This window comes from Phyllostomus discolor, chromosome 3 (assembly GCF_004126475.2).
Source record: "Phyllostomus discolor isolate MPI-MPIP mPhyDis1 chromosome 3, mPhyDis1.pri.v3, whole genome shotgun sequence".
Taxonomy (NCBI): domain Eukaryota; kingdom Metazoa; phylum Chordata; class Mammalia; order Chiroptera; family Phyllostomidae; genus Phyllostomus; species Phyllostomus discolor.
This window is the reverse complement of record NC_040905.2, coordinates 44,789,754-44,813,831: the sequence shown is the minus strand read 5'-3', so window position 1 is coordinate 44,813,831 and position 24,078 is coordinate 44,789,754. Positions and strand designations below refer to the sequence as shown.

The 24,078-nt window shown below is 44.9% G+C and overlaps 1 protein-coding gene across 1 annotated transcript in view; it reads right to left on the bottom strand.

Moving 5' to 3' along the window:
• Positions 1-24,078, bottom strand: part of ARHGEF28 (Rho guanine nucleotide exchange factor 28) — a 281,786-nt gene that overhangs the window by 128,544 nt on the left and 129,164 nt on the right. Inside the window, 4 exon segments of the mRNA XM_036020409.1 lie at positions 7,639-7,696; positions 8,285-8,337; positions 18,715-18,787; positions 22,215-22,395. Coding sequence (XP_035876302.1) covers positions 7,639-7,696; positions 8,285-8,337; positions 18,715-18,787; positions 22,215-22,395 — 365 coding nt within the window.

The window sequence follows — 24,078 nt, the reverse complement described above, 5'->3', positions numbered from 1 at the left end:
GTGGAATTTTAACTTCCCATATAAAAATTTCATAAATGCTATTTCTAGAATACAGTTCATACATTTCATTTGTTTCATAATTAGTTATCATTTCCTAAAATGTTATAGCTGTTTGAAATTTATAAGCTAATCGTTTGATTTAAACATCAGCATAATCTTTAGAAATGGAACCTGTGGAGTTAACTTATTCACTAAGCTTCTTTATTTGGAGTTGAACATATTATTTTGGAGAATAAAAAATTTAGAAATCAGAGAAAAAACTGCCATATCCCCTCCCTCAATTACAGTTTAGACATTAAGGTGGACAATGAGATGAAAAAGGCAACTTTCATTATACTGCAGGTACTAATGCCAAAAGCATCAGGCATCGCCGTAAAGCCCTTATAATGTTAGTGTAGACCCAACTTCCCTCATCCCAATTGGCGCACCTCAAAGTCCATCATCTCATTAAGGTTCAAGTAGTTAGGCAAGTTTTTCAATGACTTTTCCTCAAAGTTTTCACATTTCCCACAGATCTACGATTTCAATGTTGATAATCATTACAAGTTTGCAAACTTAATACAAATTGGCTTCCATTAATTGCTCTTAGAATCTAAATTCCTAAAATATAGAAAACCCAGTAAGTCAGGAGTGATTTCAGAAGAGCAAAGTTCCCTTAAGTTAATGCACTTTGTCCTTGGTTGTCAACCTGGGCTGTACCTGAGAATCACATGGAGCCTTTAGAACTCTTGAAGTGCAGGCTACACTCCAGACCAATTAAATTAGACTTCTATAGGGGTGGGTCCAGTCTCCAGTATCGTTATGGCTCCACAGTAACTCCACTGAAATTAAAACTTGAAGAGTTTGGAACCACAGGATAACTGGGTGCTTAGATTAGCAACTCTTAACCCACTTTCGTTTGGCTTTTTGTTTTTTAAACCTTAGTGAGCAAACACTAAGTAGGACACTAGACCCACCACTGCTTCCTGGACTTGGAAATTATAATTTAAGACAGGATTTTTTTTCAATCAGGAAAAAGGCAGTATGATGGACTGCACACTTCCAGTAAGACTTTAGTTTCTTCATGTTCCCTAGTCTATAGTATACATTAACCTAAAAATTCCCAAAATTCTTTCTTCTAATTTATGGGATAAAAGTCTGCCCATAAATACTCCAACTGTCTAATTTAATTAAAAAAAATGCTTTACTTGCATTCCACAAGGGGAATTTTATCCAAACAATGAAGGCACGAATATAAAAGGCAGGACATTTGTGATAAGAGAACAAAATTGCGCTTGTAATACTCAATAGAATTCCAGTAAGTCAGGAATTTCTTCTACCAAACACAGTTTTTAAAACTTCAACAACTGCAATAAGAAAATTTCACTGAAGTTAACAAAAGGAATAAAATTTGAGTCAATTTTTAAGGATAACTTTGCATTCCCGTTGGCCTTCTTGGGATATTTTTCCACCCCAGACCCTTGACTTCTTTCTTTCCTTCTTCCTTTCATTCTTCCCTTCCTTCTTCCTTCCTTCCTCTCTTTCCTTTAGCTTTTTATTTGTATTTATTCCATTAGTTTTCATTGAACTTATTGGAATGACACTGGTTCACAAACCCACAGCGGTTGCACGTGTACAACTCAAGAAAACATCACCTGTACCCTGCCTCATGCGCCCATCACTCCAAGCAAAGTTTCTTCTGGTCCCCATGCCCCCCCCCACTTGCCCACCTCCACCTATGCCCACCTTTCCCCCTGGCTATCACCACACTGTTGTCTGTGTGTCATATATATGGGTTGTTGTTGGTTTTTTTGTTTAATCTCTTCCTCTTCTTTAATCCAATCATCTAAACCCCTCCCTTCTGACAGCTGTCAGTCTGTTCCATGTATCCATGCCTCTGTTTCTACTTTGTTCATCCAATTTATTTTGTTCAGTAGTTACTACATCTAAGTGAGATCATTTGGTATTTTTCTTTCTCTGACTGGTTTATTAACTTGGCATAATAATCTCCAGGTCCATCCATACTGTCATAAAAGGTAAGATTTCCTTCTTTCTTAACAGCTGAGTAATATTCCACTGTGTAAGTGTATCACAGCTTTTTTATACACTCATCAGCTGATGGGCACTTGGGCCCAGCCCCTTGATTTCAAAACCAAGTCACTGGTAAGCTTTGGCTTGTGTTAAAGAAATGACCACCCCTTCCTGCTCCACCCAAAAAATGAAAAAAAAAAGGGGGAATCCACAGACACTTCTGTAGCTTGGGACATAGAGAGACATCTGCCAAAAATTAGGCTTTAAAACTTGTTTTTCAGAAGGGTAGGAGCTTTGCCAAGGTTCCCTCTCCCTTTTTTACTTTATTTTTTTTTTATGTTTCATCCAACATCCTTGAGATCTCAATATAGACACATGTGTTATCAAATAATAGCCAATAGAGGGCCAGCTCCTAGATCTTAAGATTCCACACTTAAGATCTTCTTGGGCGCCATAGCAAAACTTTTCACAAACAACTTAAAAACACTGTTGTATAAGCTTTTATAGCTTAATAGCATTAATTCCATTTCAAAACTTTTAGTTAACATAAGAAAGGAAATAGTAACCTAATTAGGACTACTGACTGCACTTCTCCGCCCAGCTCACCACTGAAATCCATGGGCCTGGAGCTCCCCAGATAGATCCATAAATGGACATGTGGGAGAGAGTTTGTACCACATCCAACATTCTGTTCTAGAGAGGCTGTTCCTTTGCATCTTCCAGCCATTTCCTTCCAGCTTCCCTTTGCTGAAGTTTTCCTAAGCTTCCCGTGTGGGCCCTTTGTTTCTCCTTCTTGGTCTAGAGTTACAGAAGGTCTGTGTCACGTAGGGTGAGCAATCTGAAGCACCTCACTTCCTATTGTTTGTTTCTGTCTGTTTCTGCTTCCTTCTCTTCCCATTGGTCTGGACGCAGTTCGAAGTATCAAGTGAGGTTTCCTTCCACATCCCACTTTGGTTAATCTGTCTCCCTTGTGCCCATCCTCCCAGTGCCAGCACCACTGAGAGGCTTTCTTTTTCTCATATCTCATAACAGTAACAAACAACAATAGCAATGAAGTGACCCAAAGTGTTAAAGAATAACTGGGTTCAAGCCTCAGCATGTACTAGTAACCAAGCCACTCCATAAAATCAAGTAATATATATTATTTCAAAAAGGGAGTGGTTCTGGCCCATAAATATTAAATATACTTCTTGGAAGACTCTATGACATTTTCCCTTTCTTCTTAGAAAAGTAATTTGTATTTTTAATAGAAACATATACAGAGTCATTTTAAGCTACCTTCTGAAATGGATCATACTTATGGTATATAGTGTTTAATGGATAAAGCAGGACACAAAATTCTATTGTTTACATGATCACAACTATGGAAACAATAGATGCATAGGATAAAACACTGGCAAGAAATATACCAAATTTTAATAGTAGCTGCTTTGGTCGGGGAGGGGGGAATAATAGGGATATTTTTTCTTTTTTTCTTACTTGTTCTAAAACTTATGATTTTTCTACTATGAGCATTTATTACATCTATAATTTAAAAAAGTTAATTTTTAGCACTGGCTGGCGTAGCTCAGTGGATTGAGCGCAGGCTGTGAACCAAAGTGTCACAGGTTCGATTCCCAGTCAGGGTACATGCCTGGGTTTCAGGCCATGACCCCCAGCAACTGCACATTGATGTTTCTCTCTCTCTCTCTATCTCCCTCCCTTCCCTCTCTAAAAAATAAATAAAATCTCTAAAAATTTAAAAATAAAAAAAATAAAAAAGTTAATTTCCCCCCCACAAAGCTATTTAGTAAGGTATTACGTTTAAAAATCTTCTCTGGCCTTTGTGCCAAGCTCACTGTCTACCAGCCAAACCTAGGACAGCAGACACAGCACTGCCTCGTGCCCAGAGCTTCAGGGTACTCGGACTACCCAAGCAAAAAGGATGACGCTAACCAGTGCGATAACCACCCCCTTAGCATCCCTCCCTACCGCCTTCCCATCCTCCCCCCATGAGGAAAGTTAAAGCATGTGCACATGCCCTGGCCAGTAGCTCAATTGGTTAGATTGTCATCCCAATACACCAGGGTCTCGGGTTCGATTTCCAGTCAGGGCACCAGGGCACATACCAGGATCAACCAATGAATGCATCAAGGAGTAGAACAACAAATCGATGTGCCTCTCTCTTCTTTTCCCCTCCCCCTCTTTCTCTTTTCTCGTCTCTAAAATCAATAAATTAAAAATTTGAAAAAAATATGCTCACACAGTTCTTGCTTTAATAAGTCCATTTCACATCCTTTTTCCTCCGTTCAAATAGTAACACAATATGCAGTTTTAGCCAAGTAAGTTTCAAATAATCTGTAGTCCAATGCAGCCATGGCTGATACATTATTACAAGAAAATCAGCCTCAGTACCAGTGTCACTAAATCTGGCTGCCACACACAACCTCGCTCACGCTCTTGAACATCACCTGATGAGAGAGCAAGGGTCACCTTCCTGGAGCTTCGGTGATTCACCTGAGATACCAGCACTCTTGTTTCACAGTCCTCGGCACGCACTTAGCTTTTAACTGGGTATCCTAATTTCTAACCAGGCACATGGTTTTATTTTTTCAGATTCAACTTTTTAAAAGTAGAGTTTGCAAGAGAACAACAAATCAAGCCACTCACAGCTTTGCTGATCTGGTGATTGTTTAGGAATCTTGGTTTGCACTCAGGATTCCAACAGGGCAGCCGAAGCACAGCCATCCCATTGCATTCCCACGGCGTCCACTCGTTCGGGCCAGGGGTTCACTTCCCTGCTCCCAGGCACAGCCTTTGCTGCTGCCCACTGCTGAGCTTCTGTTTTCACATGGTATTTCGTCCCCTCTGCTTCCATACTTCTATCGGGGGCTAACTGGACCCTGCGCCAAATGGGCCCTTCCTTTCTTCTTAATTTCTGTCCTGCTCCACCTCACCTACCTTCTGTCTTTCCACTTCCTCCAAATGCTTCGTCCTCTCCTCCCATGCTAGCTGCCGAGAATGTGAAGGAATCATACACTGAGGAGTCCCATCCTTCACTGTGGCAGCAACAGAATCATAGCCCAGCCCTTCAACTGATATTCACCCTTTGAGCAAAACACCAGGCCCTTACGGCATCCGCAGAGAGTGGGGCCATGACTGCTGACTCACCATAAATGTACTGTAACCCCACCATCACCTCCCAGTGCGGTGGCTGGGGGCACTGGCTTGGATGAGCTTGCTAAATGTTATTCACCTGAGACATGATCCCTCCAACCAACATTTCTGGTGTATCAACTAATGGCCAGTATGATTCTTGATGCTTTGATGGGTTAACAAAAGCAATATAAAGTTAACTTTCAGTGCAAGAAATGAAATGAAATTTAAAAGTCAATTCCTCAGTCACGCTAGTCACACATCACACATTCTATAAACATATGTGGCTGCTGGAGACCATATTGACGAGGACAGATATAGAACATGTTCCCCATCACAGAGAGTCCTACTGGAACGGCACTGGTGCAGTTTCTGAGGTCACGCCAAACCCACACCATGCCATTTTGAACAATACCAGTCAGCGAAGACATACACCTTGGCCGCCCATGTATCAGCCTGTCCCTAGACACCGAGCAGAATACGAGCACTTATAGAACAGCAAAACAGTTTGGAAATGGCCTCATGGAAAAGCCATTTTCAGCTGCAGACTCCAGCTCATCACCTGACTATTGCTCCCTGCCTTGTTGCCCCTTTCTCTGTCTCAGAAGTTTCTTTTAAAATCGATGATCGTTTTCTTTGCATAAAGTCAGGTGACTCTCGTTAGTCCAAAACAAGTTCAAGTTAACAAAAAAAGCAAATGTTGGCACAAAGAACCATCATTCACAGCCCTTTCATAAACCCCTGGATTAACATCATTCACAGTTGTCCCTCTCAAATCCTTCATTACAGCTCTCCTCAGGCACAGTGATGTTACTGACAAAACACTTGGATTAGCTCAGGCTACTCCAATACCCTTAACACGTGTCTTCTTCACCCAGCAAGCACACCAGTTTGGGAATGATGTGAGTTTTTAAAGCCTAAAATTAAAATAATCCTGGCATTTCATAGTTTTAACACCCAACACTCCTCCCCCATCAGTAATTCGTCTTGGTAAAACATTCTTCAGAGCTAACATTCCTGGGAGCATGACACAATTTACGGATGAGGCATCCTCTACACGTGAGCAAGGGCCATGCTCCTAGCTTTGGTGGCTGCGATACTCATCCACACGGAGATGCTGGCTTTCATTTCCCCTTCCCCTTCCCCCCCCGAAAGTCCATTTTTCCTCTTACCTCATACAGTAGAAACATTAAAGGTGTACGTATTACTGGGTACGGTCTCAGTTTCTGTTCCAATTTCGGTGGCACCTCACGCAAGGAGCCCCAGCAAATCACTGCTGGCTTGTGGCCAAGCTACCAGCAGCACAGCCAGCCACCCCCGAGAGCGCTTCCTCCTCGCCCAGCTTCACCCTCCACGACTTCCCAGTTGTTGGAACTGCTCTGTCGAGTGCCTGCCAGAGCGTCCATAACACGCCACTGGCCTCCAGGGAGCACCCTGACCGCTAGGCACTGCAGGCCCACCCACTGCTGTTCCTTAACACACCCTGGGCATTGTTTTGGTTTTCCCGGATTTCACATCAGCCGGAGCACTTCGGTGCCACTGCCACTGCCACTGCCACCACCTCACCCTCTGCAGCTCCTCAGACTGCTTTGCCCTTGTGCTTTCCAGGTATGTGAACTGCCTCAGCTTTGCTGAGCCTGCAGAAACCAACTAGGAGAGTCTGTGCTTCCCTGCTTTCCACTTCGCCCAGAGGCTTTCATGGACCCTCCAGGTACCCGGCTGAACTCAAACCCGACCGCTTCACCAGACTCTAACTCAAAAGAGGAGTCTCAGGCCCAAATTAGCCGAAGAACTAGAAAGTGTCTGGGGAAGAGATTCGGGGAGGTGTCCTCAGGCAGTTGTGAATGAGAATGCACATGAGCAGACGAGAACCTCCAGGCCCGTGGGGAGAACTACCTTCACCTCGCCAAGGGGGCACCGGGGTCCTCTGAAGGACTCTCCCAGCACAGCCATGCCCCAGGACACCCATCTGGCCTCTTCCTGAGTCCAGGGCATAAGATCCTAGAGGCTCAGCTCCAGAGGGGTCCCACTGGGTATCAAAATGGGGTAGCAGTAGGCTTGGGGATTCCGGGTCCAGGCAGAAAAAAGGTATGAGTCTCCGTTCCACCGCCCACTCTCCACCGGTGGAGTCGCTTCACCTGACGCTGCAGTGCCCACCTCACAGGAATAACGAAGCAGCATGCAACCAGCCCCAGGTCCAGCCCCAGGTCCAGCCCCAGCTGAGAGCTGGCTCGGGGTAACATTGCTCAGGAAATGCTTTCATTGCCTTGCTTCAATTGTTTTGCTTTTTAGATTATAAATGGAGATTCAAGCCCTGGTCATAGTATTATAAGTAATGCAGCAAAGAAAATTTATCGGAGTGGTTTTAAGAAACACACAAGGCTCCCAGGAAGGAAGACTTTCTTTCTACAATATGTTTCCTTCTCGTCCTCTGTATTCCCGGGACTGTGGTACCCCCGTGACTACAAAGGGAAGCAACGGTTTGGAACGTACCCGACTCTAGGCTGTCCTGGTCTTCACGTTCATCCCGCTGAGCCAGGCTTTTCGCACACTGGAAAAGATAAAGTCAGGTTGTAGGGTTTGTGTTTTTTAAATTACTGTGTGCCCCCTTCATGTTTTGTTATTTTTGTAAACTAGAAAAACAACCTCAGAGAACATCAGTAAAGACACGTTACGTGTATCACCATACACGAACAGGAAGCGAGGCTTGTCCTTAATTGACATTGTTTAAAGCCTAACAACAAGAGAAGCCTGTGTCCCAAGCCGAGACCTGACTGCAAGCTACCCACAGGCTATTTCGTTCTCAGAGGACCTCTCCCAGGCTTACTCAAGCAATCCCATTATTGGCAAGCATCCGTGGTTATCAATCCCAAAGTACAAATTTGTTTTGCAAAATGTATTAAGTCATCTTGCATCTAAAATTTCAACCTAGAAAGATAGCTATGTATGGGCACAGACAACAGAGGGAAAATTCAATGAGGAAAGCTCAATTTCAAGTTATTTTGAATGTGACTTGAGGCACATCTTTGGGGTTTTTTGGTTTAAAAATTTTTTTTTATCACCACTAGATCTTCACTTCCACTTCACCTCTGGAGAGAAGTACAGAGAAGAAGTGGGGAGGAGGGCAGGGAACCATTACCTTTCCATCCTCCTGTTCAGGTGATGATCTGCTGGACACCGAATTCTTCATCTCTGCAAAAGGAATAATTTTCATCAGGATCTGCTGATAGAAGCTTTTGTTTAAAAAGGGAGAAAAAAAGAGAAAGTAGATGATGCCTATAAATGAATGTCCCAGGAGCCATCTGCATGGAGCTGGGTTTTTAGATTAGGATTCTTAAAAATCCGCTCTCCTCAGAGCACAGCATCTCAGAACCTTACTGCCCACCCTCCGGTGTTGCTATTCGTGTGGACGGAGATGTAAACAGGCCCGGGAGCTCTCACAGGAAATCCTGAGGGGAAAAATGATCGTTAAGTAAATAATGCCCTTGATTCAGGAGGAAGGCCGCTCACCAACAGAAGGCTCTTCAACATAGCACAGATTCTACAGACGTGACTGGTACCCACCTGAGGAAATCCCACACATCTATTCCTCAAATACCAAAGACTTCCTGTTCCCAAAGCGCGTCACTCATTCTGGGGGAAGTCTGGCCTTCCCTCGGGCACGGGCGAAAGTTGGGGACCTCGGCGCACCCTTTCGACTTTGCAGCAGGCTCAGCACTGACAAGCCGCAGGCATGCCGGGTGTGGGCACTCTGAATCAAGTCTTTCCTGGAAATATCAGGGGCCAGGATGTTCTGGGATGTACAGGAAGGTTCACTTAAGGGGTATTTTTCTCTGTGCCTTGACTGATTGGTTCTCTTCCCAAACACTCAGTTGCCAGTAAACAAGAGCCACTGTTGTTAAATAACCGCCGCCAATGGCGAGCGTGGGCCCAGGGAAAATCAAAGGGTTAGAGACAGGCCTAGCAAGGGCAGACGGCTAAGAATCTGGGCCCTGAGTCTGTGTTAACATGCAGCACTGTGGGCCGCAAGGCTCCGCACCGGGCCCTCATTGCCCCCGTGGCCCTGCTTGAAGCTGATTCTGGGGAAACCGCTCTTGTTTTCCCAGCAGGTGCATCAACTACAAGTTCCTTACTTCGCTTTGCCACGGCTGTTAGTCACCTGAGGCCTCAAACCTCTGAGTGGACTTTTCAGGCTCTTCTCACGACCTGGCCACAACATCAGGAGTTCTCACCCATGTTTCTGCTTAGAAGAGGTACACAGGATTCATTTATATCTTAAGGCAAGGATGGAACAGGGAAGTCAACTTCCCCACGGGGATGCTGTTTTTAAAAAACTACATAACAAAAACTTTGAATTTGCTTTGTATCAAACAAGTAAGAGGATAATACACTCCACAATAGCGTATCGATATTGAATTTATACTAGCTCTACAAGGAAAAATGAAAAAGGAATAGCTTCGATGTTGTGTGGTCATGTCAATGGACCTTAACAGGGCACAGGACAAAGCAGTGGCTGAGGAACAGCCGCCGCAGCTTTTGTTCCCGGCATCCCCGCCTACCTTTCAATGCACACCCCGCGCAAGGCCTCCAGGTGGCAGCAGAGTAACATCTGCAGGCCAGCGTGATCGGCAATGTGCCACCTGAGCCAACTTGACCCTTCAAAAGCCTGCTGTTAAAGCGCCTAAGTCCAAAGCTTTTTGCCCCACTGCACAGATGCAGGTGATGTGAAGCACCTACTATGTGTATCATAGTATATTAACATAGTAGGGGTTTTATTAAAAATTGGGTAAGTGGGAAAGATACCCCCAACATGTTAAAAAAGAAGGGGAAGGTCACCAGAACCAAAGTTTCAACAGACACATCTGCACAGACATCAAGTCACATGCATTTTCATTCTGTCCATCACAGAGTATTCCTTTAAAGCCATTTCAGACCTGATGCTCTTGAATTATGATTCCGTTTCTAAAGAATTCTCTACCTACATTAGGGGTTCAGAAAAACAGTACACGGTGGAGTCGAGAGGGCTGAGGAAGGAGGCTGCACTGTGGCACCCTGGCCTGCGGTGACAACAGAGAAGGTGCGCACCCCCGGCAGCGCGCTCTCACTCCAGCTTCCTGCACCTCCCGGAGAGCTCGTCTTTGTACACGGCCAGCCTATGGTTTCCCGTCTTGTCTAATGCAATTTTGTTGTATTTTCATTCAAACTATATTAAAACAGACAAGTCTTCATAAAATTTGTACTCCATCATTTAAAAGATTAACTTACAAAGTTATAAAACCTTTATCCTAAAATCATCAAGATATTTGTGACAGTGTGTAAACACAGGAAAATAATGTATCTTTAATTGGTCTAGGTTTATACGGAACTACACCTTAGAGCTTTCAAAGAATTTGGCACTCATTCTACTGGGGTTTCATTAAATTGCTCCAGGAGAATTTCTGCTAAATTACTACGATCCTTTTACACTCACCCACTGTACCACCAACTGCACCGTGCAGTCACACCACTCATTGCTATAGCAACCTGCAGCAGATAATGCTATCAGTAACTCCAGGCTATTCTGTTTTAAAGACCTATGAGTAGTCTCACCTTCAAGGCCGACCCAGAAGTAAGGATTACCCCCTCTAAATCAGACTTATCAACTTCATAAACATACTTCTTATTGCCAAACTACAATATAATGGAACAAGAAATACTCTGTAATAATCATGTTTACCAGAGACACTGCAGCAGAGAACAGAGTTTTCAAAACAGGGTTTAGTAGTTACCAGATTAATTTCAGTGTCTTAAGAAACAGATTAGCGTAATAGAGCTCAACTCTGTGCACAAACCTGTCTTCTGAAAAATGGGGCCACAGAGGCTAGCCTCAAGCAAAAAAAAAAAAAAAGCTGACATTGAAAATATAGTGTGCAGTATTCTCCTTTAACTACCATTTGCTGTGCCATCTAACTCCACCCCCAGGAAGGAGGCAAGAAGAATCATGACCAGCGCCAGCCAGACAGCTACTACCATTTCATCCCTACCCTCAGGTTCAGCTGTCCATGGTCAAGTGCACCACTGGGTTAGACTTGCAGCATCAGAAACACAACAGGAAACAAGAGCCACGCTCTCGGCTTGCTCCACCCACTCCACACATGCCCAGAGAAACCCTGAGGGTAGTTCATAGTCTTTGGAATCCTTTTTGCCCAACAGACTGTGAGTTCTAGAAAAGCTAGGTCCAAATCGATTTTGGTTCAACACCTGTATCCCCAGTGCCAAGCAGAGTGCCTAGCCCATTACAGGTACTGAATAAATGCTTCTCTCCTCCACCTGGATCTGATGGCCCCAAACAGCTAAAGAAATGTGGTAGATCATTAGGCGAGCTGGGGGGAAGCCAGGGAAGGGAAAGTTGAGTGATTACTTCAAACACTGCCAATCCCAGCACTGTTATCACAGCTTCTGCACTGCCAGATGGATCAGACGGATGAACGCCTTTCCCCTTGCTTCTTCCCACCCCTCCGCCTCTGTGAGACCAGATCCACCCTTGCTTTCCCGTTGCGCAATGACACTTCACTTGTAACGACTTCACTCACATGTATCACTTTATTGTTTCAGCCTAGTGTGAACATCTGATTCACAGCTGCCAGAAGATCAAAATGGTGAAGTAAACAAATTTGAGAAACTACCACTCTTAAGAGGCTACCAAAACACGTTGACCTTCTGTTTCAGTTTCCCAAATGATATTTTTTCCTAAAAGTGGGATACTAGCAAGAATAAATATGGACTGGGGGAAACAATGAGTCACTCCCTACAGAGACATCGGCGTGAGCCCTGTCGGTCCACAAGCTCCAACACTGCATCTGACTCCACAGGCTGACCCAGGCCCCAGGGGGCTGCAGCGCCAGCAGCCCGGGAGGGCGTGTCCAGGTGAGCCAAGAAACCCTTGTGCTCCGGCAACTCAAACAAGTGTTCCTTTACAACACAACTTTCGCATCTGTACTCTGCCTTCTTTCAGAGAGGATTTATGATATCTTTTTTGGAAATACTGCTTTTTAAAAAAATTATTTGTGACACGTTTGAGCCAAAAACATAATTATTTAAGAAAATTTGAAAAAGACTATGAAAAAGTAATCAACAAAACCACTGTTAATGTTCTAGTATATACTCCTTCCTCCCCATACATATGTTTTTGTCAGAGGTCTATTGAGGTATAATTCAATACCATAGTATTCAAAACCCACTTAAAGTGCACGATTCAATGATTTTTAATATACTTGAAGTTGTGCAGTCATCACCACAATCAATTCTGGAACATTTTTATCGCCTCCACTTGAAACCTCACTCCCATCAGCACCCACTCCTCAGCCGCCCCCACGCTCACCCCCATCCTAGGCAACCACTAGTCTACGTTCTATCTGAAAGGATTTGCTATTCTGCACATTTTATATAAGTGGAATCACGCAATATGTGGTCCTTTGTAACTGGTCTCTTTCACATAGCATAATGTTTTCAAGGTTCATTCATGTTGTAATGTATCAGCATTTCATTCTTCATTGCCAAACACTGTTCTGCTTTATGTATACACCACATTGTACATGTCCGTTCCTCAGCTGATGGGCATTTGGGTTGTTTCCACTTTTTGGCAGTTATGAATAATGCTTCTATGAACACCGACATATAAGTTTTTATGGGGATGTTTGTTTTCATTTGTCTTGAGCATATATCTAGGACTGTAATTAAAGAATTTATTCATGGAGAAAAAAAAGATACCCTCGGCCCCAAAATTTGGTTGCAACCAAGCAGAAGCTCTAAATCATTATATTCTAAATTGAGATCAGGACACAATCTTTTTAATTTACTCAATTCCTTGAATAAAACGAGGCAAGTCATCTTTCAAAGAAAAACAAGATTCAATTTTGCCTTGGGAACACTTTTATGTCCCTAAGACTTGACACTTAGATCCTACTTATATTCATGAAAAAAATCCTTTGCTATATTTTCAACTAAAGCTTATTTTGATTATATTGGACTCCTTAGTTGATATGCTTACTTAATGCTTGTCCCTCCCGCTGAGCCTGCACGCCTGACGCAGCCGGAACAACGTACCCACAGCAGATGTGAACAGAGACCATTGCATCCAGCTGAGCTCTGAGGAATCTCCTCAGATTCTTTCCAAAGCTGGCTATGATTTTTTAAATTCTGTGATAAATTGGGGGGGGGGGGCAAGAAGGAGAATTTTTCTTTTTTTGTGGAGAAAATACTAATATCATTATAGTAACATACGAAATGAGCATCAGATCAGCTTGGCATCCTATTTTTGTCCTTGGAGAAACTTTTTTTTTCTATGGACAGGAGGAGAAAGTGAGTTGGCAAAGTCATTCTCTGGAGAAAGTGCAGAGAAGGCTGAGCTGCTTTGTACAATGGAAAAACGAATCACACATCACTTCCCACAGCTGAGTATGATTCGTAATTACCTTGAAATTGTCAAAATTCCTGACTCTTCAGTGAGTGACACCGACCGAGTCCTCGGATGGACATCCCATACTAGGGTTAAGATAAGGGCTGAGCACCCCATGGAGTAATCCCCCTGCAGAACAGCCTTCCTAATGCTGTTCTACATCCCTGCTACCTCAGGTCCCAGCCATCCTGGTGTGAAGCATCTACATCTTGATAAGACCTCGCAGCCATATTTAACAGTTCTAAAAAGGCATTGAGCTAGAGTATTTAATGAAAAATTCTGGAAAGGAAATTTTGCACAGAAAAAAAACCCTCTTGTTTTCCCAATAATTTCTAACAGGAGATTAAATAAAGTACACGCTGCAACTTCCACTTCACATTCCACTCACTCAGAGCACACAGAGAAGTGATGCAGCCCCATCTAGAGAATGTCACCTTGTCACTGCAACGCAAAGAGCTGTGTCCTGCTGTCCCAACCCATACGTAATCACCACTAAGTCCACCCTGGCCACCTGATGTAGCTTGCATTCACAATGACCGAGAGTTGACCAGTTGTCAGACACTGATCAAGGTGCTCTACCCTTATTTTCTCATTTAAGCCTTACTATGAAGGAAGTATTACATGACAGTGCTGCTCCGCCATTCTCCATAAAAGAAAACACAGCCACGTCACTTGCATGGTGCTCAGAAGCCAGTGTGTGGCAGAGCTCAGGTTTTGAGCAGTCTGCTTGTTGCCGGTGTGTGTCACCAAGACATGTCTGTGCCTGTGGGTCACAAATCTCCCATCATAGGAACTTTAGGAGACGGGCCAGCCATGTGGCAGAGAGCTCATTTCATGGCAACGATTTTAATGTTGCACTTTTCTGTCACACAAATGCTGGAGAGATCCCTAGGTCAGCAGCGCAAAGACTAACTAGGTAAATATTCTGTTACATAAGGGTGGTGAGTATTCTACAGTAGAGTGAGTTCTGACTGCCTGGGCAAGCTGTGTCACCTCAGGCAAGTTATGTGGCCTCTCCGTGCAGCCACTTCCTCGTGCATACAATGGGGAAAATTGATTCCTGACTCCCACAAATATCCCTCCCCATGGCCACTGGAATGCACACTCCACAAACTACAAACTTCGCTCAGCTCAAAGCTGAAGCGCCCACATGGAGAGCAGTGCCTGGCAATCAACAAATGCTTGAGTGAAATTAAGTGACAGTCAACTCCTTGAAATCAGGGTATTTTCTCTTTGCCTTTTTGGTTGCTGCTATATCACCAGCACCTAGACCAGTGTCTGGCACACAGTGGGCACTCAGTAAAAGTTTATTGAATGAATAAGTGAAGGAGCCTACAGGACTCCCATCTGTCTGCCCACATTGTGTCTTGCATTTGGATCCACAGCCTCTCCCACCTTCCACAAGGATCATGGGGAGGAAACCCCTCCGGGCCTGCATACGGCCGCTGGCCAGCCCTGAAGGAAATGGCTTTCCCCTCTCCCTTTTGTGATGGCAACTCAAGTTCCAATCACAGCTCCATTTTCCTTGTAATGAAAATGTGGAAGATAATCAATGGGAGGAAACTAATGAAGTAGGAAGCTGGTGACACAGAAGTTAAGGCATGTGCATAGTGGTCAATGGTGTTGCAATGGTTCTCCTTGTTTTATGGCCCCACGAACTCCAGGCAGACCACGGCTTCCCAAAGCACACACACGGAAGTGTGAGGCGAGGCAGGGGTGATCTGGAAATTCACAAGGACTATGAGTCGCCCCCGGCTTCTCTCCCAGCGTAAGCATCACTGTACTATTGGATGGAGAGAACCCAGGTGGCCGTGGAAAAGGAGATAAAAGGTCTGCAAAGAACAGGACCCGTAAAAATGAGGAAGAGCAGTATTTCTAAAGTACTTTCCACAGACCACTTCCATGAGATGCTGAGAACTGTGAAAAAGAGATCCTTAGATTCCTGGGCTGCAAGACTTACTAGAAGCTACAAAACATAAATGTATTCTCCGTCTCCAACACGGGGGCTTCGTATACAGCCTTTTCTACTTCTCTGGCCAAAGAGCCCTTATTTCTCAGAACATCCTCCAAGATTGGTGTTCTGTATAGTGCTCGTTGGAAATCCTAGAGTAGGATAATAAGGCACAAAATAAGGACAAAAAAAGCAAGGACAAAATATGTTGGGGGACTAACAAATAGTATAACTAGTTTATTCATCTCAGCATGTTAAAAGTGAGATGGCTTTGGGCCATTTAACTCATTTGTTATAACTTCCCATCATTCTGGAAGTACAGGTACAATCATAAAATTACAGAAACGTAATTGGTTCATAGACAGTAATTAAACCATCTATCGCACTAGTAAGAACAGCACAGTAAATTTCCAACGAAAGTTGTTATAGTTTTTAATCAATGGCAGCTACTGCCACAAGCTTAGATCGAGCATCCCCCTCTGTCCGAGCTGCAGGAGGAGCAGGGAAACATGAGCTATTAAGAATCTTTTAGTAGATGTCAAAGGGAGAGCTTGCTTTTGGAGTTTAAAGGAGAAAAGCAAGCTCTTACCCTCAGAATGTTTTGTTCTTCCAGTCCAGTCAACTCCAGGGTTATGAATGGACAAAACTAATATGGCATTTTCACTTCAGTTGAATACTGCCCTCTGCTGGGACATGCACACAGTTTCTAGTGTCCAACAAGCATATTCGAATAAAAGCATTTTGTCTAGCAGATCTATAAAGTACACACGTTATTTGGAGTTAGAGGACTTGAGTTTCTGTCCAAATTATTTTGCTTTTGGTTGAGGGACTTCAGTCCAAGTAGCAGCCAGGTGTATTGACCCAACTGTCCCCTAGGCCCATCGAACTCAACCTGTCTAAAACCGGGTACAGTTTTCTCATGATCCTGCTTCCTGTGAGGCCTGTCCCCCTCAGGGACACACCAGGAATCGCCTCTTCGCCCACCTGACACACCGCACCTTTGGGACAGAACCCATCCGCCCCCATCTCCTCAAACTCGTCACACTGCTCTGATGCGGACCCTTCTGCATTACTCAGCAGCCCCCAGCCCGTCCAATCCCTTCTCCCCACACTCTCACAGTGACCCTCTTGGAATAATAATGTGGCCTGATTTACTTGGAGCAGCTCCCTGGAGCTGTCAGGTGGGTTCCAGTTTCAGCTTGTAGCTTGTTTTCCTGCCCCGATCTCAAACTGTCAGCCCCGTACGGGCAGAAGCTTAGACTTTAAGCATATATTTAGATTTCACTTTGTTCTAAATTAGTTTGAAGGTGTATTACAGGGGAATAAAAAGATACAAGACATTAAGTAAAAATCAGAAGTTGATTTAAAAAATAAACAAAGGAAAAGCACAGGTGAAGGCTTACGAAATAAAGGCAATGCAAAAATGCATTCAGCAGCACCCTACACATTTGCAGTTGGCTGGCCAGAAATTCAGTTCCAACTTTTTATCAGCCAACTAGAAGCAAGAAACCTGATCTGTTCCAGTTACAGCAGTACAGCAAGCCAAGTGCTCAGAAGAAGCTAGCATTCCTCACATGAGACCAGAAGAGGTTTTCCCTACAGGTCTTCAAAGGAAAGTGTGAAGCTGTCCACCACCTCCTTGGGCAGGCAGGGCAAGCTGCAGCTCCCTCAATGCAGCCAGCACGTTGCTCAGGAGAAAACAGTGGGGGTGTTCTCACAGGGGCCCAAGCGCGTGCGGCTTGGGTGGAAGGTCAGCTGGTCACTTCACCCAGGACCGTGTGCAATGTGGGGGGGTGCCACTCAGATTTCCAACAACTCGCCACAAATCTTCCTTCTCCAGGATGACTTTTTAACAAACACGGGGACAAAAAGTTTAAGATTATACTACCTGTGGCTAATTGCAAGAAGAGTCAAAGGTATGAACCAGCTGTCCACAACTGGTGGCTGAGGGACAAAGACCCAGTCCTATTGTTTCTCCCAACCCCAGCGTCCAGCCTGGTGGCTCTCAGCCCATCAGACTCTTGTCCCTTCACATTAACAGACCATGCGTGATGCCCCCCCCCCAACTCTCCTGGATCTGCAGAGATAAGGTACCCTACTTCCAAATATGTATAACCCCATCCTCACACATACTTTCAAAAATAAAAACAATACTCTAATGTATAAAGCAAAAGGACACTGATAAAAGATAATATCTATTTCAATATATAAAACCTTTGTCAAACTATCCTAGAAGACATAATGATGTCAGGTTCCTGGAACTACTGTGTTTTATTAAATAAAAACAAACAAAAATTAGAATCCATTCCACACAACTACAGGACCCTTCGAGGACAGGAGTGAGAATGCTCCCTAGGACCAAACTTGTGTTTATTACAAGGACCCGCTAACAGATCAGACTTAACTGCGTCTGTAAAGGGGAAAGGACCTGAATGGAAGTAGACATTGCATGCCCAGATAATCTGCTGAGCCAGGAAAACTGAGAAAGTACTGCGCCCCGGCAAATGAGCTAGCTGATATGTGCAAGTGCAGCAGCATCATGACTCCATGTGTGTGACGATGTGGGAGAGAATGGTGACAATGTGTCACAAAAATTATGCCTCCTGTCAGGACTCCCACCTCCAGCGGATTTGTACCTTCAGGCTCTGGCGCTCCCTCGGGACTGTGAACCACTGTGCGGGACCCTGCAACACACCCCACACCCGCCCCTCTCCTCTGCAGGCCAGGGGTGTCCCCCGCAACCCTTGTGACAACAAAAGCACCCTCACCACCCCCACCTTCTTGAGGACCCCCTAGGCCAGCACAGAGTAGGGGCTCCACAATGGTGAAACAAACGAAAGAGCCAGCGAGTGATGAAGGACTGAATGGGATGAAGAAACTGAACTTGAAACTGAGGGAATAATCTGTGTCAGGAGAGTGCCCTGGAGATCAGGAGCCAGGGAGGACCAGGCCCAGGACCTGGCCAACAGCTCTCGGCAAATGCTAATCCAAAACACAGAAAGAGGCAAACACAGAATATTTCACCTGACGCCGCCAGAGGACCCATGCAGTGTCCCCAACCCGGGTCTTGCCTCTGATCCCCTTTGTTCCGGCTCTGCTGCACCCATGCACTTCAACCCCAGTGCACTCCTGAGTCCTGTGCACTTTCGGGGTTCCCTCAGTGGAAAGGGGGCATGCATACCTTCTTTGGGCTCTGCCTCACTGGAGGGCATATCTGGTCTTTCCTCTGGCCTTGTTTCTTGCTCTTCAAGAGTCTAAGGAAGCAAGAAAAAAAAATCACTGAATACCATTTGAGGCTTCAAATATGCAACAAAGAGATGAAAACCACATTCGAGGACCTCAGAGCTGGGACAGGCCAGAAGGATGGCCCGGGGAAGTTGGGAAAGTAGGCAGCACCCCAGGAAGATGGTGAGAGACGTTGGGGGAACCTGAAGGCAAGGGCCAAAACTGTCCCTGGAAATAATCCTCTGCTGCAGGGGGTCCCCAACCCCCTGTTAGAAACTGACTGAAGGTCACCTGAGCTCTCTGCCTCCTGTCTCCTCCACCCTGCCCCCCCAGCCCCCTCCACACCCCCTCTCCACACTGTCTTCCAGGAAACCAGCCCCTGGTGCCAAAAAGGTTGGGGACCACTGCCGGCTGCTATACTGCTTCCACAGCTCACAACAAGGTTCTCTGGAATGAGATACATGAACCAAAGATAGAGACAGAGAAAAGAAAATCTTAAAACCAGAAAGAAGAGCCACTGTTTTATGCATCTGCGCACCTACACCCCAAGACACAGGGATCTTGGGGGTCCAGACAGTGGGGTAGGACCGCCATCACCCGGAGGGCCCCCGAGGAGCATGGGCCTCGGGCTGCACGCTGACACACACAAGTGCAGGCTGTCCCTGGCTGAGACTGAGTGTGTGAGCCTTGGAGAGAAGCTGCCCTCTTTGGAACCCTCGGCGTGCTTTCTTTTCAAATGGATTTCCCACAGCCAGTGAGAATGTGAAGAAAAGCAGAATTATGTGCTAATGAGTCAAATGGTAAAACAGCCCGAGACGGCATGAGCACATGTTCCAGACTGCACACATGGGCGACCCTGGGCGGCAGCCCTGCAGCTGACGGAGACGCCTGAATCCCCCGGGGGTGTGACTAAGCTCAGTGTACCGAGAACTGAATTCTCAGCATTCGGATTAACACTACGCTGCTGCAGGGAGAGAACTGAGACGTGACTCAAACACACAGCTAAGGTTTGGCCAGTTTGGATAGGTAGCACCAACCTGTCACCGTTTAACATTTAATAATCATTATAAATTATCAGTCCACCAGTGGCAGCTACCACAGAATGTTATAACATGAATCCTTTACACCTTTGAACAAGCATGGCTCTGAACGGGGTCACCCGAATGGCTCCTGGATGTGCTAAAGCAAACTTAGGTTTCTGCAGCATGGTTTTACTGCTGTTCTGGAAGGCTGCAGATAGCTGGGCAATGCCCGGACCCTGAGGCTGACGATGCCTCGTAACACTGAGGATATGCTGTGGTCCACTGGCCATGAATTAGTTCCTCAGGCCAAGTCAGATATCAAAACAGGATTTTAGACATCGAAGGTTTAATAAAGCGGGAATACTGCATTACAACATAAAATCTGATATTTTTTACTCCAAATGGTAAAGCTTTAGTGTGGAGAACCTATATATCACCACCTACTTACACTTAAAATAACATCTAACCAAGTAAGAATTTAAATTTGGTAACACCACCAAAACGTTTTGTCAAGCAGGTAAGAACTGATGCCTTTGGACATCCTGAAGAATCTCAGTCAGGGTCCCTCTCGGCGCCCCCACCCCCCGCAGCCGCACGACCCAGGCTGGAAAGAAACAGGGACGTGACAGCACCAGGAACTCAAGGCCATTCCATCTCAACTGCCTCTTCTGTTGATGTGTTACCATGAACACATTCATTCTCTCAGTGTTTTCTGTGAAATGAAAATCTCCACCAAGTAACTGGAAAGCAATTTCTATTGGGTCTTTGTTATTATAAGTCTACTACTACAAAAGATTATTGACGCATCTACATTTACTCCTTCTAAATCTTCCCCAAGGGGAGCAGTGTTTTCCTGAATGTGTTATGAGAAATCACAAATCCAAACTAAGAAGTTGGAGGATTGAATGATGGAAAGTTCAATAATTTTTGCTATACCCAGAGCCCGCTCCATGCTCCTCAGGAGCTTCGTCACCAGGTGCTGTGCTGCGGCCTGGGAGCCCCTTCTGAGGACACACGGGTTGCGGAGGAGCTCTGCCCAGACCGGCCGGCGTGGGGCAGGGTACGCCCTGAGCGATGCTGCCCCCCAGGCCAAGCCTCTGCCCAGCCAGAATAGCCGCACCTGGGGGCCTGGGTGAGAAGCCACAGGGGTGGCTGAAGGCTTAGTATCTTTTTGTTTTGTTTTTTGTTTTCCCAAAAAGCAAACCAGATGTTTGCTTTTAGAGAGAGAAGAAAGGACATAGAGAAATACCAATGCGAGAAAGAAGCATCAATTTGTTGCCTCCCTCACACATCTGGGCCTGAGATCGTAGGCGCCTAGACCAGGACCTGCAGCCCGGGTGTGTGCCCTGACCTGGAATCAAACCCTCAGTCTTTCTGTTACGGGACGATGCTCCAACCACTGAACCACGCTGGCCAGGGGAGTCTTTGTATCTTTAAATGACAAGTATCCTTAAGCAAAACAAGGAAACATCATATGCCAGAAAATTATACACTAATTTCCCAACAACCCAACAAAAGGACGCAGCAGTTCATACTCTGAAGAACATGTTTCAATTCTAGTTATTTAAATAAAACCCTATATGGAATAAGCCAACAATAATCTTCATTTTATATACGGTGTTTGGGGATACATCTTTAATACTAAGAAGCAAACATTTTACACAAACTGTGATACATAACAATACCAGTTTCCCAACTGCATGCTCCGTGGGGTCCACACTGCCGTGGAACCTGCACCTTACTGCCAGCTGTGCTGGAGGATCTGGTGAGCGAATCCGCTGCACCCTGAGGGCTCTCAACTAGGCTGACTTCGCCCTTTTACTCAAAATAACATTTTGCTTAGTAATAGTTAAAAGATGTAAATATTCTTTACATTCTTCTAGATTCCACAGAAAATAAAAATGATGATAATGAAACCTTTTAAACCCTGAAATAGGCAGGCTATGACAGCACTCAACACTGGCCTCCGGGCCCCGAAGGGAGGCGGGGAAACTTCTGCAAAAAGGAACAGGTTTCAAGGGACCAGGCCCCATTCCAGAAGAATCTGTTCGCTGGGACACATATGCTTAACTACCCCTGAGCTGTAAGAAACCCACACATAGATGTGAGACACGTAAAACAACCCTACATGCAACTGCTCTAGGTAAGAATTACTATGTCATCAGTAAGTTAATAGCAAATATCCAATGCTAGAACTTTAAAACCTAACACTGGCAAGGCTGGCTCATAAAAAGTAAAAGAAGCAAGCATATTACATAAATGACTATTTTCTACTATCAAAACATTACATAATAATCCTAATTCTAAGGTATGACAGTTTCCAATTCCGTAGCCCCTGAGCTTCTATCACAAAAACACTGTCCCCCAAACAAGGACGGCACTGTCTGCACTCCCCAGGCATGTGCTCTCGTGTGCTAGAAAACAGGGTACAAACCTTGATGAGAAAGGCTCTATCCCAAAAGTACTTCCTGAAGAGTTTAATATCTGCCTCCAACAAATGCTCGGCCGTGTGGTTAAACGTCAGGGTCAGCGTTTCCGGCGAGTGAATGAACTGCAGGACGGCGTCTCCGCTGAGCTGCACCCGGGAGAAGCCTGGGGAGCGTCTGCCCTGGAAACTGAACCGTCACAAGTCAAAACCCATGCACAGCTTCAGACACACCGGCCCCCAAATCCCAGGACCCTCCTTGACCCTGATGATCCCACTGGCAGAACAAGCCTCAGAAGCCACCTTCTGACAATAAGATCATGTAAACAGGTTCTAATAAAGCCATCTTTCTTTTTCCACCCAGAGAAGACAGCAACCGAAAAGCCATTCACACAATTATGTATGTTAGATTTATATAAATAATAAAATAGCACTGACTTTTAAATCTAGTAGTTTACCTCAATATTTCGTTCTTTCAATCTGAAAAGACGCCTCTCCCTTTAATGGGGCCACATTAGCAGGCAGCCACCAGTTTATTAGGTGATTACAGTGGAAAACAGACACAATCTCCAGGGAGCGTGGCAAGGTCTGGATGTTACAAACAAGGGAGATATTCAAAACACACTGGCTGGCTACTGCAAATCGTTTTCTCATGCAAATTAAAACCTGTGTAAATTTGACTGTGCTGTATTCTTGAATGCACTTGTAAACAAAGGAGCAATATTCCCAAACTCAATTCTTGAATATCAGCTTATTTTCTGTTCTGTTTTGGCTGAGAGCGATCACACATTTATTAGCTACATGGAGGCTTCGTGGCTAATATCACAATGTTCTGGAGGGCGTAGAAGGTCACGCAGTAAACACAGGGGAGAAGCCTCGGGAGGAGAACGTGAGTGGCTCCCAGATGACAGCCCGCCTCAGCACGTGTCACGTCCCACCGGCTTGCTCCCGGGGTCCTCACTGCCCAGAACCAGCGCCCTGCCTCTCTCCTCTTCAGCCAAGACTTTGTTTTGTTCATGAACACTGCTTTACAAAAACACAGTGTACGTCCAATCAAATAAACGTTATCTCCGTCACATGAAGTGACCAAAAGGGATCTTCATAAGGGGCACTTACACTCTACGATTTGGGGCATCTTGCTAAGCTCTTGACACTAATTATTGGCAGGGACTCCAGAATCTTCCAGGAGACAACATCTTATTCCAATGAGAACCCCTGAGGCAAATTAACTAACTCTAAGCCTGAGCAATCCAATCATTGCTATTAATTGAGAAAAGCTCTCAATTTCGCTTACAGTCTACTGCTAATCGCATCCAATAAATGGATTTATTAGATGTGCAAACTTTTGAAACACATAATATCCCCTGGTCTTGTACCAAGCAGAAAGAAAAAAAGGCACCACAGATGAAGAAGTCAGCCTCCCAGGACCTCAGTGTAACAATGACTACGTCGAAGGAATTAGTCCTGCCTTCCCCTTTCAGCCGAGAGAGTGGGGTCACGTCAGAGCAAAACAAAAGGGGGGCAATTCCCTGTGGAAGGGCTCTTTCCGTGGTTGGTGACCAAATGAGGGAGGAAAAATCCCAGAAAGCACTGACTTCTACTCCAATGTCCACTTATGTATCATACAACCAGAAATTAATTACATTGAGTTCCATGAGCCAAACAAGAAAAGCCAGCTCACTCATACTATAACAATTCTAACAACATTTAATATTGATGTAGCATTTTGTGATTTTTAATGTACTCTCCCATTTACCTGGGGCTTTTACCACATGGTAAGTGAAGAGAATTACCATGTATGAACCCCCCTTTTATAACTTGAGTGACAGAGCTAAAACCATTCTAAGTAACAAACAGTACCTTCATTTTTCTT